General features: G+C 40.1%; 1 protein-coding gene across 3 annotated transcripts in view; it reads left to right on the forward strand.

The window, feature by feature from the left end:
- The window catches only part of TAFA1 (TAFA chemokine like family member 1), a 210928-nt gene that overhangs the window by 159067 nt on the left and 32724 nt on the right, over window positions 1-19137 (forward strand). For all 3 annotated transcript variants that reach the window (XM_079317460.1, XM_079317459.1, XM_079317461.1), the window contains one exon: window positions 12837-12977. In XM_079317460.1, coding sequence (XP_079173586.1) covers window positions 12837-12977 — 141 coding nt within the window. The remainder of the gene's footprint in view (window positions 1-12836; window positions 12978-19137) is intronic.

The raw sequence follows: 19137 nt of genomic DNA on the forward strand, positions 1-19137 counted from the left end.
CACTTGTCACTGAGGTACAAGGCTCATAACAAAAAGGATCAGAAGGATCTGAAGGCCCAGGAAATAATTAAGTGTATCTAGAAAAAAAAAAAAAAAGTGAACTAATATACATGAGGGAAAGATGTATTCAAGCTTTAATGCTGGAAAATTGCCAGCTACTACAGTGGGGATGGGGAAAATAGAAAGTGATGGCATTTTCTCCAAGAGCAGGAGGTAATAGTGTCTTTCCTTGTTGAGAGCACTGCTGGGAAGCAGAGAGCAGCATTTCAATTAGACATGGCATTCCTCTTCCATCTCAGACTCTTGGCTGGAGTTTCTTTACAGAGCATCTGTCTCTGTTTCTACACCCTGTTTTTTATTCCTTGTCCAACTCCACAGTGCTGATGTGCCCAGGCAGTAATAATTACCAATGTAGTAGTAATACTGGTAATATTGGTAGTTTATACTGGTGATCAAATATTTTTGAAACTTTATTAACTTGTGCTGGTTGTCTATGTTTTAGTTAATAGAACTGAAGAGCTGGGTAGGGATAAATGCTGGATTGGGAAAATAAGGCAGATTTTCTCACTTAAATGGAGATAATAATGCTCATCCAATTTACAGCACAGAACTTCTATCACTTTTAATAATAATGTACTTATTATATAGTGGAATTTTAAAAACATCAGTGGTGTCAATGATGCTGGGAAGAGCCATGGACATCAGTGAGGGGATGGGCACAGGCTCATGAAGAAAGATGAAAGAAGCAGCAAATGCACATCTTGTCTGAGTGGTGATAATGATGATGGGGGATGTGATGACCATCTGAAACATGTCTGACATCTATAAATGTGGAACAGGGAATAGTTGTGTTCAGTTGGTCATAGCATCACAATTAGTGTTAATGAGGAAAACTGAGCAAAAGAAAACAGAACATTCTTTTTCTGTTCAGCCCAATGGTAGATCCCATTAAACACTAGAATGGCATCTTCAAAGGATCCCCTGTTGCACCAGCAGAAGTCCAATTGCTTAAGTAATGTGAAAATAAATTGAGCAAGATGCTCGTGAGTGTGTGGAGAGAAACATTTTGATATTGTCAAGATGACCTCTTCTGCTTCTAATTACCCGCACAGCATTAAGGACAGTTGGCAGAGCTGTCCTATTTCAAGTTTACAGGCTTTTCTAGATTTTTTTTTATTTCTAATGAGAGCCCAGTTTATATGCAACATTATCCAAAGCTTTTAAGACTGGAAATGCAGGCAGGGGGTCAGAGAGAGCATTGGGGTCATTTCTCTGTTGGGGCTCACCTGGAGCTGGATCCTCATGAACCCTGTGGGATGTCACTTAAACCTGAGCTCAAAACCTTGGGGGTTGAGTGAAATGGGGTTTTTCCAGCTAGCTCAAAAGTGGAAATGGGGTTTTTCCAACCAGCTCAAAAGTGGACTAATCTGGACATAGATCAGGACAAGCCTAAGAGCTGAGGAAGAAGGACCCTTGGAGGCAGTGCTGGAATCAGCCCAGAATCTGCAGCACTTTAGAGGGGCTGCTTCTCCTCAGGAAGCTGCAGGACATGCACAGGACACATGCATGTATCTTTTTTCTTTTTGCATAATTTCCCTGGAATAGATCACTTGAATTATTTTGGAAGAAAAGTTGATTTTTAATTTTTTTTTCTTAATGTAAAATGGTTTCTTTGTGACCCTAAGAGACATAGTTCAAATAATTCCTTACTTTCTTCTTTGTCTGGACTTCAGCTCTCAAGACACTTTCCCCTTTTTGGTGTGAGTAAGGTGCAGTTTATTGGCTGTAATACTATTTAGGAAACTGGGAATAATTTGCTAAAAGTAGTTATGTGAATTATAACAGACACTGAGACAGGGATTTTATCTTGAATTGAAATTTGCTGACATTGGCCAATGAAATGTTTTTCAATGTTTTTCATCAAAAATATTTTAGTTTTAAAAGAAGCCTGTTGAAGAAGCAACCTTTAATTGAAAAATCAGATTCCAAATTCTCTCAGAGAGTGTTTGGATTCATTCTGATCATCACTAAGGGTAAACAGGAGAGAGAAAAATAAATGTGTTTTCTGCCAGCCTCTTAGGTTCTGCAGAACTCCCTGCATACAGCTACTGTTTAACCAATAAAAAATGAATTAATATGAATTTCAAGCCAATGTTGTAATGTGTCACATGTTGCTTTCAAAGTAAGAAATTATTTGCTCACTACACTTCCTGTATTTCCACTCGAGTATGCAACCATTTTTATTCACATTATGAAGGAGCAGAGTGAAGGGGATTGCACAGGTATTCAAAGGAGCAGTACAAATCTGAACAGCAGCCAGGTGATCAATTATTAGGAGGCAGTACTGCATTGTGCTGTTCATCAGGAGATTCCAGAGAGAAGAGAAAGAAATTGTCAGAGAGAGAAACAGTCAATGGAGTTGGGAAAAAAGGTAAAGAGGGAGACAGAGTGGGAAGCCAGAATAAATCAGGGTTACAATTGTATGCAGAGAGCTGGAGTGAAAAGAGAGCAAATCAAGGTGACAGGAAGTAAAATATTGCTCATCAACAGAAATAGGGAGGAGAGAGATATCAAAACATGGAGAGTCATGCAAAAAAAAAAAAAAAAAAGCAGCTCAGAATAGTGATTATGGAAAAAGGTAAGAGGAGAGAGGTTTGGAAATTATTAAAGTACTATGGCAAAAGAGAAAATCAGTCAGACTTGCTTTGTTTGAGATGAACATCACCAGAACAAAACCAAAATAAGAAAATAAGAGGTGCCAAAAGTTAAAATTAAATTAAATATTGCTATTGTCCCCTCCCTAAAAATTTCAGTGAGGAGAAGGCAGTTGCCCTCCCCCTGAGGCTTCCCACAGAAGTGGCTGCACTGATGAGTTAAATTTTGAGAATATGGTCTGAGTCCCACTTCATCCTCTGCTTGCCTCTCTTCCTCAGCCATAGTTTGATCCTGACCAGAAGTAAAACAGTTCAATCATGCTTAAGCCTGGAAGGAATAGATCATTTTGAGGCAGAATTTTTTAATTTGCTGATTCATAACCACAGTAGAGCAGCCTGAAAGTTAAAATAGATTATTTTGAGAGAGAATTCCTTGACTTGTTAATTCATAACTGAAGTGTAGTATTCTGAAAGTTAAACTATTGCTGCTCACATACCCAGTCCCTAACATTTACTGAAGTGCTTGACTGTGCTTGAAACTAAATAAGGTTCAGAAATGAGTGTGCTATAAATTCCTTAGGCTGGAGACTACCAGGTTCTTCTGCTCTGGATGATGAATGCAGTGTAAAATGCTTTCCATGCAAAAACAACTGATTGCTTGTGAGCCTCTGGTCCCATCCTCTGTCCTTCTGCACCACTGTGCAGCCAGTTCCTGGCAAAGGAATCGTTTTCTGCTCAACTGCAGCACCAGCTGCTGGCAGTCACAGCATGAATAATTCTAGAAATATATGGGATGGGATAATGGGCACACTTGTCCACTGAAAAATGCCTGGGAAGTGATTGCTTGGCATTGCTCTGCTGCTGCAGAGGGCAGGATTTACTGCTGCTGCTCATCACACACAGCACCCAACAGTGACTTGCTTGCACGTGCTGTAACTTGCAGTCTTTGTTTTCCTTCTCATGAGTTTTGTAGGATGTGGTCAACCCCTTATATGAAAATGTTATTGCCATATGGCAAGTCAACTCTGCCATAAGAGATCCCATTAAAAACATCTTCACTTTGATCCCACCCTGACATCTCAGTTTTATACATTGGCCAAATTTGTTTAGAAACATTCCTTCCTGTTATTTTATTTATTGCCATTTGCTGGAAGATTAATGCAGCCTCTGCACTGGTTATAATTCTCTCTATCAGTCTGCCTGTAGTATCTCTGCAATCCCAGCCCTTCATCAGTCTGCATTCTTTATGGATCACATTACTTTCACCACCCCTTATCTAACTGCTTCATAAAAGCACCTCACACATTTATAAAGCATGACAAGAGCATTACCATAAACTGTGCTAGTGTGCTCAGCAAACACATCATAGGCTCTCCATAGGCTAATCACCTTAGTGGATAAAATTATCTGGGGATGAATTTATCTGCAACCATCATATCAAAAGATGAACTGTATAGAGCAATATTGTTTTGCTTTTCCACAAGAATTTAAGATCCCTGAATCATTTTGTGATGACTCAAAGCCTAGATTTGAAAATTGGTTTTTGCAGAGCTGCTTTGTAATCAGTGGATTATTTTATAAATATTTTTTCTTAAATCCTAAAATGTGACATTTTCATGTACCTTATGAAAAATGCAAAGGGTTCATCATGAGCATAATAAGAATTTTTGAGTCTTTTTAGGGTAGAAGGGAAAATTAATACAGTTTCCCAGTTTGGAGTAGTTGGAGATGAGGTTTCAATAAATATATTAGGCAATTTCAGAGATCTGGTGCTTGGGGAAAGCCTGTTGGGCAAAAGTGAGACTCTGGCAGGACCAAGATGTGCTTGCATAGTTGACATAGAATAATTTCTAAATCCTTTCTTAGTAACCACTCCTCATGCACATTTCTACATCCATTTCTCATCAGCAGCTGTGACTGAATCACTTATTTCTTATCAGCTTAATTATTCCATCCAGAAAGAGAAGAGTCCAGTCTTTCTTTCATTATGTGCTTTTCCTGAAACTTAACACTGATTCTTTGGATGCTTTTTGCTGGCAGCATTTAAAGCAACATTTTGAGGTTCCAAGAATGATATTCTGTGGTTCACTCAAATTTTATTGTGTGGGTATTTTCAGGCCTAATTCCACTTTGTATTTTCACTGTTCTCTGCCAAGGAACTAGAGATGTCAATATTGGAAATGTTCTGTGCAGCAGCAGAAATGTCCATTTCTCCACAGCTCTGATACCTAGAAAATTTGTTCTGGGCAAGAATTGTGGAGCTGCAAAGCAATGATCAGAATATCACAGCAGGTCTTTTTAATCTCTAGTTTATATTGCTGCCTGCAGTTTAAGGTATAGGAGGAGCACAGCTTCAATGCAGGCATATTACATCTATTTTGTCCCAACTCATTTTTTTAATCCTCTCTGACATATCAAATATTAAATTTTCCAAACCACCCAAGTGACTAAGAGCATGATTTTTTTTTTTTAAAGGTACTTACAAGATTTTATGCTCAGCCTTACTGGCATACATCATTTAGACCAAGACATCCTATTTACAAGTGATATAGACCTCTAGGAGTGTCATATCTCACTGAAAGTCAATGAAATTTAGAGTCATAATGCTTATTACTTTTTGATATGGAACTTCAGTTATTTCTCAAAAGTAACATTCTTCTCTTTCTGAATTAAGTCCTGCCTCTTCACACACATCTCTTAATGACATTCCAGAGCTGTAAATCCCACCAAGACTTCTAAATTCTAACCTCCATTTCTCAAACTTGCTGTAAGTTGGCCTCCCTTTGAAGTAAAAAAATCTCATTAAAAGACTGAAGATCCCCACTAAGAGAACACTGTGAGTGAGTTACATGTCTGGGTTTTGTAGTTCACAATCCAGCAGTGCTGACAGTCCTTGTTAGAATTCCCTTGTGACAGGAACACAGTCAGTCCTGTGGGGAGTGGGTATGGCCTGGCAGGGACAGTCCACACACAAGAGGTGGGATTTTCCCATTGATTCTGTCATTTTGGGGGCATATTGTGCACAGGCATGCAAAATCCTAATTAAAACTCCTCATAACCCTGCTCAAGTAAGAACTGGGAGCAGATTCCTCATCAGCATTCCTCTCCAGCCACCCTTGCCTGTTGCCCCCTTTGCCTTCCTGAGCCTTGCTGGTTATTCCTCTGCCTTTGGAGCTGCAATGTGCCAGAGGCAGGGGCTGCTTGAAGGCTGCCTTGTTGTTCTGGAGACCATTTTCCCTTTGATTCATCTGTGAAAGATTTTTTTTTTAGATTATTTTTTTTTTTAATATGCATAAGAATAAGGTCCCGCACAAATTTCTCAGGAGATCAATTTGCAAGGCTCTTTAGTAGAAAAACCTATTCTCTGGTGTGTATATTGGTTTGATATGGAAATCCATAAGCCAGCCCAAGATCCAAGCACAGCTCACAAGCTCTGGGTTTTCCTTGTGAATTCAGGAGTAGAATCCACACTGTTTCTCCTTTACAGAAAATACCTAGTTTTAATTCCTGTGTATAAACCAGTTTGTGAGGACCAGAGTCTATCCTATTCTAGGTCTAAGTATAAGAATCTATAAATCTCTCAGACAGAAAGATTCCTGTGGCAGAGAGCACTAATAGAAAATTGTAAAAGACTACAAATCCTTGTGCTAATTAGAGATTTGCATATCCCTGCTCCCCATATTATACTGAAAGGGAAATAAAATGCAAATGGAAAAAAATAAGTTAATATTAAATTGAAATATTAACATTCTGATGAACAAAATATTTTAAAGATATAATTTTCCTCTAGAAGTTCTTTTACTTTTCATTTTTGCAGAAAAGTTTGATTTCAGTAAAATGACCTTTTTGGTCAAGATTACTTTTAGAAACTTCAGAGTTTCTAAGATAAATAAGCAGAGATGCCTCTGAGAATGCACATTGCTCCTCTTAGCCCAGGAATTCTCACTCCAGAATCTATCAGAACTTTGGCTGAGTGTGAAATGAATTTTCACAGGTAACTGACCTGCTTCATTCAGCAGCTCTTCTCCAGACCCTGACCATGGGCCAGCACAGAGCAGGACAATCTCATTATTAATCTCACTCAAACTGGGGTGTTGTGCATGACACAGGAATTGGGGCCTCAACCTGCAGGAATGTTGCTCCATCCCATGGGCTCTCAGAGCTGGCACCTCAGGAATGCTCCTTTAAGTGACCTGGACATCAGAAAATCCTCAGTAGGATTTTAAGGTTTAACACAAGGTGCATTTCCAAGGGAAAAAAAATTTCACCAGCCATGGTCCTCTTGTTGTGGTCTTCTGTAGAGCAGCAGTTTCTTTAAGGGGGTACCCTGTGTCTCCAAAACTCTTTCACAGCAGCAGCATTCTAGAAAATATTATCTCAACCCAAAAATTAATGACCCACAGTGGGAGTCACGTTGCTGCTGTTGTATGGAGTCTTCCCAAAATGAAAATAATCATTTAGATCTTGCATAATGAACAGCAAAATACTGAATATTAATGAAAATATGAATAGAAATTTAGGAAACAGACCACTGCAGTCTATTCTGATCCACTGAGCTAAGAAAAAAGTCCAGTATATATCAGGGGACTTGCAGAGCATGTGTGCAACATTCTGAATTCCCATGGTTGTGGTAATTCCACATATAAAGAATAGCTCATCAATTTATTTGTATCAGTTATCATAATAGAAAATAATTAGGTAAGGAGTAATGTTGATGGGTTATACTTAGGTCAAGTTTTTGATGGTGCCTTTGTGTTGCATCAGGTTTATGAGCCAAGTTCAGCTGTTGTGAAAATGAGTGCAAACCCTAAGGCTTCTCCAATTGCTCTGAAAATGCATCCTGTAAGCTTGATCCTTTTCCTTCTAGAGCAGGTACAGTGTCAGTGGATTGTATGTAAAAGAAAAATTGGACTGTAATTGCACTGTGGCTATGAGGAGTCTTTTATTTGTTCACTTGTGAGGTGGCTCATGGTGTGGCATGGGACTTTGTTTTTCCATCTGTTAAGTATTCCTGTCAGAAGCAAAAATGTTGCTTTGTAAGTTCCATAGTAGTGGCTTATTATTTCTTAAAGTAAAGTATAGTATTTTCCCCTGTGCACAGTGTAGTCTGTAGTTCTGGCACATTAGCTGGCATAAACATTTTGATTAAAGCTTATGAATGTATTAATTACACCTGGGAGGTTTCCAAAGCTTATTCAGACTGAAAACTCTTTAAACTGCAACCCCCAAACCTGAATTCTTTATAGTAAATGTTAAAAAAATGGCTGTCACCTGGTTTCTCCTTCCTCTTGGATGTTTGTATAAAGACATGGGGTGGTGAGGGGGCAGTTTTTTTTATCCATTGGTTTCTGGGAGCACTTTTTCAGCAAGTCTGCAAGTGTCTGAAGAATTTTTCCTACCATATTGTTAAACATTTGCTTGGAGTCTATAGAATTTATATTGTCTTTTAAATTTTCTCAGTTTCCCTATGTCTAGCAGCAGAATCTGCATATCCTTAAGCATTTTCAGAATAACATATGGGTCTGTGACCTCAGCAGGATGATAGCACTGGCACTTGGACTGGCTACTTGAAGTTGTTATAAATAAATAGAGCTACCATAAAGCAGCTATAGTCCTAATGAAGTGTCTGGGAATGTTGTTAAAATTGGTCCATATGATTTCTTTTGCTTGTATTCCCATGGTGAATTACCAGTGGTGTAGCAGAGGCAGAATTTGGCCAACCAAGCCCATGATGTTGTTTGGGCACCACAATTTTTTTCAAGTAGCACAAACAAGTTCTTACAACAACCTTCATCTGGATTAGGCTGTGAGGTGCATCAGCAATGAGCTAGAAGCAAATGTACCAGAGGATGTGAATTCTAAAATCACTGGGCTTATGACCCTGAAAAGAAGGCACATCTTGTCAGTCAGCTGTCTGTGCCAGCACCAAACAGCCCAACAAGTCCCACCAAAGCTCAGCTCTGCTCATGCATTCATGCACACATGCAATCATTATGATTGACCTGCCCTAGGAAGGTCCATTAAGTGGAGCTCATTTCAAGCACAGATGGTCCTGAATAGCTTAATGTCTGTCTGGTGGCCAGAATAAGTGAATTCTTGATGGCCTTAGACTTCTGATCACATTCATGCAGCCAAGGAGGAAATGAAAACATGTTTATCATTTTGATAAACAACCTCTCTCATTGCTGCAGGATGCTCCATGTAACTCAGCAGAGTCAAATACTATTAAATTGTCATCACTGTCAAAGAGAGGACGTGTAAGTTTTGCTACCTGAGTCATAGTTAATGACTTCCACAATGTATAACACAAATCAGTAGTGCTGTTTGCTTTTTTTATGTTTGTTTACTGATAAGTTCAGGCTTGGCTGGAATGCAGAGGCAAGTTATAATTTTGAAGTGCAAAATATGCTTTTATTATTACCTCCTAGCTAGAAGTATAAAAAACAGAGATGATTAGAAGATGGCTTTTTGGCTTCTGCCAGGCATGCACTCAGACCTTATAGGTGATTAGATATTTTAAATCACAGCCTCCCACAGCAGAATCATACTCATGATAAAATATTTCACTGTGGTGTGTAAACTCAAGGTGGCTTTATAACAGAGACAAAAATGAGGATTATTTCAGGAGTTTAGTGTCCTCCAATTAGAACTAAACCATTTGCAGGGGTAACAAACAGTTGTCCCTGTTTTACAGTGAGAATGATGTATCATTTGTTCAGTTTTCTATTTTAAATCTGTGCAGAACAAGGATTTCTGGAAGTCTGGGGAATATGAGCAGAGTTGCAATGGCACAGATAGTTGCCATCCTCAACAATCCAGGATCCTCCCTGGCAGGCAGTTCTGTCCCTCTTGCTTTTGTCACATTTCCTTCATGCCAAGCTGAGGGCCTCCTCTAAACTGAGTGCTCAGACAGAATCAGCTGTTCTCACTATCAAGTCCTTCTTATGTTTGATGTGAAGAAGTCACAAGTCATGACAGGACATTTCCATTCATCTCTGAACCTTCTGGAAGGAAGATCAATGCTCTTCCTGATCTGCAAGTTCCAATTCCATTTCTAATCTTCTGATTTTCTTGGGGCAGAAGGGAATTATTTAAAAAAATGTCAGGTGGATAAAACAGCCACTTCATGAAATGCAGCTGTCAACATAACATTCAGGAGATGCTTACTTTGAGGATTTTAGGCCCCTTTCCTCTCCTTTTAAATTCACTGTCAAATCCCTTATTGACTTGAATGAGTTGGATGTGGCTATTGTTGTGGAGTCAAAGCCAGAAGCTACTGTAGCTCAATAGACCATAAACTTCCAAAACTAGAGACATTTGTAGGGTTTATGACAAGGATTCAAACTTTTGCTGCACTCACAGCCTATCAAGTCAATAATTCACTTTCTTTTCAGGACTCCCAGCTATGTAATATCTCATTGGGTGTTCCCATAATCCAGATGAACCAGTAAAAAAAAAAAAAAAAAAAGCTCAGGAAAGTTATCAGATATTGAATTAGAGCATTTATTGGTGCTCTCCAGCCCCCTCCCCCAAAAGAAGCAAGCTGGAAATAAAAAATAAAAGTCACAGAATGCAAAGGTATTTCACATATCCATCTAAACACAGTGGTTTTCAGTGGAAACTGAAGATGGATTCTTGTTTCTCTCCCCTCTCAATTAAGCTGAAGAAGATTTAAACAGAACTGCCCACCCTCAAAATATTTGTGGTGTATATGTTTCTGTGAATGATGTAGTAGGGAGTATGCTTTTCAAATAAGGGGTTTTTCCCTATTCTCACTGTGTCCATTTATATCTGTCTCTGTACCCATTTTGTATATGGCTTTGTAGAACTCTCCTATGTGCACACATGATTGGTAAAATTCATACCAGCAAAATACATTGCATGCAATTCTACCCAGTAGGCATCTATAGACTAAACATGTTTTAATACAAATATCTGATTCCACTTGGAAGATTTTTCAGGAAAACAGGCAGAATTTTCTCCATGTGAGGTGGATTTTTTCTTCTCTGTCAGCACTGGAAAGGGTCTTTCTATTATAATTATTAATATTTGCATCCTTTTATAGCCTGTGTAGATAAAACTTCCAATTAATGTGTTTAACTGTCTAGCAGTTTTTCATTGCTTTTATAGTTTCATTATGTTTTGCCTCTCCTAAACAACTACACACTTTGAGCTAAATTCTTTACTGCTCCAGCAACTTGAGCTTCCACATAACAATTAAAGGTGTTATAAAGCTCCTCCACCACAGCCCATTATTTTGAATAGATAACCAAATAAGCAAGACTAGGTCATGTGGTTCTGAGTACTCAAACAGCAAATTTATAGAGAAAATTAAGCATTTAGGCTATTCACAGATATTTACCACACAGTCTATGTAGTCTAAAATTAGAAAAGCTTATTACTGTGTACATTATCTTTATTGTTGAAGTTGTAATCAATAAAATCACAAATCTCTCTTCTCCTAGGGCATGACCATAAGATGGATTAAACCAATGAGAATCTCTTCATGGCTTTCAATATGACTTGGATAGGGGAACAGGGAGTTTGTGTGAAGGATTACTTCATAGAAAATGCAAGCATTTGGGGCTGAGTTGATTATCACAATTCCTCTTACTCCTCAGAGACACTTCAGAGACCATTTGTCAGAGGATGGCTCTCTGAATTGTTGGGATCTCTCTTTTTTGACACCTATTGGCTTTCCAAAAGCTTGTCTCAGCAGGCCAAATGCACCTAATAACTAAGAGGTGCAGAGCCTGTCAGTCCAGGTAACTTCAGCATTTACTGCAGAGCTAATCTCATGCTTGCAAGCTCCACCACATGACACCACCAAATGAACAACATCAGGCAGAATGCTCCCTTCCTGCCAGAGCTTCACTAAAAATGCCACATTTGTAGAAACCCCAGGTACCTGCACTCACTCCTGCTGGGAGATGCCACCCAGACCTCTGCCAAAACCCCTGGTTCACAGCCAGACAGGGATCAGCATCCCCACACTTATTCTCCTGCCTGCCCACACAGCACACAGTGTCAAAAGCTCTCAATATTCTTCCAAAAAGAGTGAAAGCCAAAGATATGAGTAACGTGGTTTATGCTGTACTAAAAGCACTGTGCACTTAGCAATTCTTAATGGCATGCAGAAATAATGTTCTTCTAGAAAATCTTGCACATCCTGCCCTTTAGTGGGCAGCACATGAGGTTTTGTACTAAGCTGAAACAAACTCTGCCAAATTCATGCTGCAATTTCAGAAAGTAGCCAAATATCTGTGGGGAGCAGCCTGACAGCATTAAACACTCTGTGATTATGAACTGAATGCAATCTGAACTGAGGATGGAGAAATTACCTGGGCAGGGCATTAGCCCACTGTGGTGTTTGTCTCCTTCACTGTGGAGTTGAGGTGAAGGGGAATGGCACACCTGACACTCCACCTCTGTGCTCACACATGGCACAAACACCAAGCATTCATAAGCCCCAAGCCACTGTGTATCTGTTGATACACAGTGTTTGTGCTCTCCTTCTAATAAAACAATTGCAAATGTTCATAAAGAACAATTAGAGAGAATTGTGGTGATCTCACACCCAATGGGAATGTTTCCTGCCTTAAAACTGCCAATTTAGTGAGTGGGGGAGCAAAGGGAAGTGCTGTTGGGCCACCCTGCAATCTGGAGATGCTCATTGTCATTCCCTAAGGGCTGACTACTAGCACACAATCAAATATTTGGAGAAAAATCTAATTTCTAGTTGGATTCCCTTAGTCTCTGTCCTTGTATGATAAAATATTTGGGGAAGAGGCCTCCAATATTGCAAACCAGGAAACAGTGGTTGCACATTTTCTGTAGTATTTTACCTACATTTCTTCAGGCCCAGGCATTGACAACATTATTTTTAGACCAAAATTTCTGTGGATGTCATAGAAACTTCTAATATAAGAGAGGCAAGGGAACTTATCTACATTTTCTATTAAAAATGTAGTATAACAGTACCTAGCTTATTTGGGACCACACAAAGAGATAGAAATAAATCTGTAATCCCACCTGTACAGAGCTGGGCAGAGGCACAGACAGGAGCACACCTGGGTGCTTTGATTAGCCACTGCTGCTCTTCCTAATCAGAGTGTCAATATTCTCTTTTTTCTTTTTTTTTCTTTTTTTCTTTTTTTTCTTTTTTTTTTTTTTTTTTGCCAGAAGGAGGAACGTGTGAAGTTATAGCAGCACACAGATGCTGTAATAAGAATCGAATTGAGGAAAGATCACAAACAGTAAAATGCTCCTGTCTACCTGGGAAAGTGGCTGGGACTACAAGAAACAGACCTTCCTGTGTTGATGGCAAGTAGCTCCTCCTGTGTATATGTTTTTATTTGTGTACCTTCCAGTGGAAAGCTGTATGTCTATAGATTGTGCAGAGGAATTTTGTTGTGTTCTTTATTTAAAAAATAGAAAAATCTATAAGCATATCTTTAGACCACTTTCTTGCTACCTTAGTGCACAGTTCTGGGCAAATGTGTCATGTTAAGATTTACCTGAAAACTGTGGAAATATTGCCCAGTATTGATGCTTTGATGAGTATAAGAGATTTATTATTGATAAATACCTGGACAAAATTATCCCTTGAGTCACTTCACAGGGCCCCTTCGGTGCCACATTAGTTTTGATTCATAAATATTTCAAGGGACAACTGCCATTCATTTTGATTTAATTAGTCATTTGGAAAGTCAATGGCAAGATAACATAAATAAATTAATCTTGTATTTTAGTCCTGAAGCAAACATTACAGAAAGCTGGAAAAAAAATCTTTGCCTGTTGAAATCACTGCTGCAGTTGCTCGTCAAGGGGATTTGTTTTTTTCAATTTTATTTTCTTGAAGGAAAAGCACCATGTTGTTTGTGTCTGGGTTTCATATGAGGTTTAGCTCCACAGGGTGTTTTCCTCTCTGGAGCTCTGCAAGGTGAAACCACACAGCAGCTTGGGAGAGAGCCATGGCTGGGAAGTTCTTAGCAAAATACAAATCACATAAGGAGATGGGGAGTAAGTGGTACTAATCCCATTAGTTACCCTTCCCAAATAAGCTGCTCTGTGCTGCAGAGTCCCTCAGTGCAGCAGCTTTGTGGAATGGAGAATCCTGTAAAAATCCCTTGCTGTTCTTTTTGGTGAATCTCGTGTGTTGTTTGTACCAACCCACAGGTAATTCAGAGAGCCAGGGGTTGGTTTTGTGCAGCACTGTAGGCTCTGTGCTGGGCTCCCCTCACTCTTTCCACCATGGAATCCCAGGTGTCTCTGCCTGTTTTGGAAGCACCCAAAGTTTCCTCTTTGGGTTGGTATTTGGCACTCAGCTTCACCCCAAGCGAGTGGGGAGTTCTACATACAAATATTGGGAAAAAATGTTCTCTTCTGGGTACCTTTCCTCAGTCCCAGGCTGCCAAGGGATTAGAATGGAGCAGGGAGTGGTCCAGTGTAGCTCAGAGTTGTAGTTTGACAGAAATATGGGCAGGTGTTGTGGAATGGAGAATGGTGCAAAGATCATTCTTGTAGATTTGACACAAAAAGTTGAGAGATTAGGGGCTGCCATAGAGGAATGAGAACCTCATGTTTTCTCAGCAGGTATTTCTGTCAGGTGGATATCTGGTTTATGTATTAAAAATCCCAAAAGTAAATGTTTTATTGTTTAAAAAACCCATTCAAATTTTAAATCATGAAGCAGTGTTTCACAGCTTGTTACACTGGGAATGCAATTCAGCTTCTGAACTCATGATTAAAACCATGCTATGAATGCACCTGTGAATGATTATGCTTTAGTCCACATCCTGTCATTCTGTTATTGCTTAATTACCCTGATAAAAATGAGTTTTTTCTTTTCCTGCTAAGCACAGTCATAAAATGGTGGGTGAAAACTACAGCTGGTTGTAACCAAAGACCAACTGTACCAGCCTTGAAGGATTTCATGTTCTTCATCAGGTCATGAAATACAGAGGCAGCAGATAGAGCAGGGACACCATTAATTCAGCTCATAACTCTGTTCAGAGAAGAGAAGCTCAAAGAGTGCTGTGGTAAGAAAAAAAGTCGGGTGCAGGTGTGGACTGGAGCCTAATTGCTCTGTCAGGATTACAATAAAGAGAAATGCTATTGTCTGGAATTTTGAAAGGAGTTAGGATAAAACAATGGCTAATATGAAAGTGTAAGGCAAGTCCCATTGAAGTCACTGGTAAGACTCACTGTGACTTCAAAGCCAGCAAATGTGAACTACAAAGGAATGTCTTCCCCTTTCAAGTTGAGTTGTTGTAGCCAGCCCAATGGTTCAAAAGCTCAATATGCTGCTGGTAAAAATTAATCCAAGGGACATTTGCTTTGGCCTTTGTTTTATCCCAGATTTTGCTTCGTGACTTTTGACACACTCACCTGGTTTAAGTCAAAACTTTTTCCAATTTGATGGTTCTGTTCTTGTTAAGACAAACTCCCAAAACTTCCCATGGGAGCCCCATTGACGTCAGTGCTTTAACTCATACAAAGATTTGGGATTTGCTGTTTATTTTGTACATGAGAACATTTCAAAAGGTCACCTGCAACCTTCTTTATCTACCATATTGAAAGGATTAAGATCAGTTAATCTCACACTAGGTTTTATTTACAGTGTGTAAATGCATATAATTTCAAGCCATAATGTGTCACTAAGAAATTTTGCTTGGATCCTGATTAAATATCCACAGGTGTTCAGGTGCAGCAATCTACTCACACCCAAACAGAATCATCACCTCTGAGAGGTGAAAGGACTGGGAGAGCCCTGTGAGCAGTTTGGCTGTTGGTTGATTATCACCTTGAGCCATCTCCACCCCTTGGCTATGTACTAGTGTGTATAAAACCACTGTATTCCTCTGCCAAACTCTGACTTAATGGTATTGGGATCAAGATTTTGGTGTTTCCCAGTTAAATTTCATCAGAAAACACCTCATCAAGGTATGTCCAGCATTTCCAGTGGGTTCATGAAGGCTCTTGGTGCCTCAGCAGAAATCACTGACATTGGTGCAATTTCTCCTGTGGGCTGAGGTTTTATTCCTTTGTCATATCATTAGTATTAAAAAAAAGGTACTTATAATTTTAATAGTGTCACTTTCATACTGGGATTATCATGCTTTGTAGCATATCCTTTAAAGTGGCATTGAACCAACCTGTACAGTCAGTAGGTGGTTATGTCTGTGTGTTCTTCAAGGCTTCTGAATAACAAATAATTGGTTCATCTATACTGGAGTTTACTATGTTACAGTCAATGCTCTCAGACACGCATTGTTTTCAATGTTTCATTTTTCTGTTCCCTTCTCTTCAATCTTCTTCCAGGCTATTTGAAACTCTTTCACAGGCAACTTCATATTTCTTGCATAATTATCTGTGAAATTCGTTGGACCACACAGTATGGAATAACAGAAAAGCACCTGCACTGGCTTTTGAAATCAGCCACAAAGGGACTTTCATGCAGGTTGTGCACATTTCCAGTGCTTTTAGGAAATGAGATGGGTTTAACACTGGTGAAAACCAATGAGGAAAAAGGAAGGTGCTACTAAAATACTTACCAGTATCTCTCCCTCTAAATTGTACCTGTAAGAAAGGCCTCTGCAGACACATGAAGTGATCCCATTCTGTGTTTTCTGCAACACAGGATTTGAAGCATTAACTCTCAGGCAGCAGGATTAGAGGTTTAGTCTCCATGGTTTGCTCTTGTCCTGTTTTATACCAGTCATGCATCAGGGGAAAGAGAAATCATTCACTGATACAGAAAAATAAAATAAAAAAGTATTTTTGTTTTTCACAGACTGATTTTGGATCACCTCAAGTTTCAGATCATTCCACAATGTGTGAAATACTAGCACACATGTATATACTTCAGATTTTGGTTACTTTGAGCATCACTAGCTACCATGTGGTTCTGTGAATTTAAATCTCACTTCATCAGGGCAGCATCACCAAACCAAACCTGAGTCATACTGACCAGTGGGAGCAGCCTGACTTTTAACACCTCTCCAATCCTGATACTGGATGGTTGGTGCTGCTCATCCTTATTTTTCCATGTGCAATAGTTGGAGCAGAGAGAGGACAGTATTCCCAGCACACATCCCATTTGCTGGTGTTTGCCCTGCTTTCTCTCACCCAGGACCCAAAAATGAAAAGGTTCCATCTGGTCTGTCACTCCTTAGACAGACAGCAAGTGCAGCCACCTTTGTTGAAATCAGTTTATTTATTTTTAAATTATGGGTAAGATATTGATTGTGGAGCAAGAATCCATAATTGAGGAGTGTTCCTTCAGGACAGAGGTGCAGCTCAGCCCCTTGTGCTGGTCCTCAGCCTCAGCATCCTCCCACAGTGCTGGTGCTGCCCCATTTGCACCAGCTGGGAGGTGCACAGACACTTCCTGGCTCTCCCTGCAGTGGAACCAGGATTCAAGCCTTGTAGAGTCAAATGAAAGACTCCTATTGACTTTGGGTCAGGTCCTTAGTAAATGCTTTGTTAGAGATAATCCTGTATCTATCAGCACTTACATCAAGTGGAAACAGTTCACAGTCACAAAGCCAATAGTGTTCTATTTATCTAATGTGTACTTTAGGTGGTATCACCAGAAAGCCTTTTTTTTTTTCCCCACTCTGTGAAAATACTTTTAATCAATTCTTATTTATTGAAGAAAGGGGGGAAAATGCTTTTTGAAATCCAAGGAGTCAGCTTCTCATCCCTCTAGCTGTGCTTCAGCCTAGATAAGAAGAGATCTCAGGGTCCCCTATTATTAATTCACTGTCTATATGAATAACGAGCAGTCTTGGTGAATTATTCCACACTCCTGGGAAAATCTATAGCCCTGTCCTTCTGCAGCACCATTGGAACCAAGCAGTAAGCTCATATTTATTTTTATTTGGTGAATTCAGATGACTTCATTTGTAAGGAGGAAAGAAACGTCTCTCTTCCCCACTGACATCCATTTAGTAAGCTCAGAAAAAGTCACAGAATGTCATGTGTGATATTAAAAAAAAAAAAAAAAAAAAAAAAAAAAAAAAAAAAGGGGCAGAGAAGTCTAACTTTACTGAAATATTTTAGGCTTTTGTTTTGTCCAGATTGTGTCTTCTTGCCCTTGCAGCCACCCTGAAATCTCAGCCAGATCCTGAGAGGTGCTGACTTCAGAGGGAGCGAAGCAAAGCTGGCAGCAGCCATGCAGAGTAATTAATTCATTTAGCCAGGCACAGGAGCTGTCATTAGCAGTTTGCCTTCCCATTGCAGGGCAGAGGCTGGAGGGAGCAGAGGGGAGGTGTGTGCCCACCCTGCCCATGCTGGGTGAGATTTTGTGTCAGAGCACAGAGTGATCTCCTGCACCCAGACACCATCAGTGAGCAGCCTGGGGAGAGCAGGGAGGCTGGGCTGCTCCCTGAGCAAGTGCAAGTGCAAAACAATCCCTGTATCTAGGCATATATATATATATATGTATGTATGTTTGTATGTATGTATGTATATGTGAATTTCTGTGCACACGCTGCAGAGCCTCCCTGCCATGGGTGGTGCCTCACAGCACCCAGAGCTGCTCAGACACACAGGGATGTTTTTCTGTGATTAAGCTACACACAGGCAGGAAATTCAAGGAGCTAACCTGCAGCTCACCTGAGCCGTTCTGCATCTCCCAGTGAGGGCTGCACTGTTCCTGCTGCATGCAAACTGCAGCAGGCCCTGGGGACAGGGGGATGGATGATGCTGTCCTCCTGCTGTGAGCATGGTGCAGCTAATGAGAGGGTCTGACTGTGGGTTTGTGTGAGTATCTCTTCATTGCAGCTATAATTTGTCTCCCCACCTATGTTTTATATTCCGTTTTTTTTTTCCAGTGACATTGTGGTTTCCTGTACAGCAAAGCAGCCACCCTTTTTAATATCAAGCACATAGAACAGCTGACTAATCCACCCTTGATGAAGTGCTGAGAGCTCACTTAAATCCCAATTTCCACAGGAAAAACATTTTCTTTTTCTACTTAAGAGGGGCAAAAGAAGCTGTAAGTCAGGGCACTGTCTCCATTTGTGTGAGGGGTGGTTGCTTTTCCAGGCTCCAGCTGGCAGATTTCAGTGCTGACACAGAGGGAGCAGAACCCTCACAGCCAACCAAGGTGCACAAACAGCATCCCCATGGTGAAATTAGGGAATGGCATGGCTCTGGAGCAGTGTGAAGACACACAGGAACATGTAATTACTTCACCTCCATACAGAGGAAAGTAACCTTTTGCTCAAATACTTGCAATAAACCCGCTAGAGGCTAAATGGAAAAGCAGTAGGAGATTTCTCCTGTGATAGGTAGCATTAAGTGTTAATCACAGCACTGGAGGCTGCAGGGAGGGCAGCCTTCCACACCAGTGTGTGCCAGGCACCAGAGGGAAAAAGAAGCACAAACTGGAAGGGAAAAGAGAGCCTGGAGAAAATTCCCATGCAGAGATGAAGCCACAGGCAGGACCATGGATTCAGGTTAAGGACTGGTCAGG

This window comes from Erithacus rubecula (genome assembly GCF_903797595.1).
Source record: "Erithacus rubecula genome assembly, chromosome: 13".
NCBI classification, from domain to species: domain Eukaryota; kingdom Metazoa; phylum Chordata; class Aves; order Passeriformes; family Muscicapidae; genus Erithacus; species Erithacus rubecula.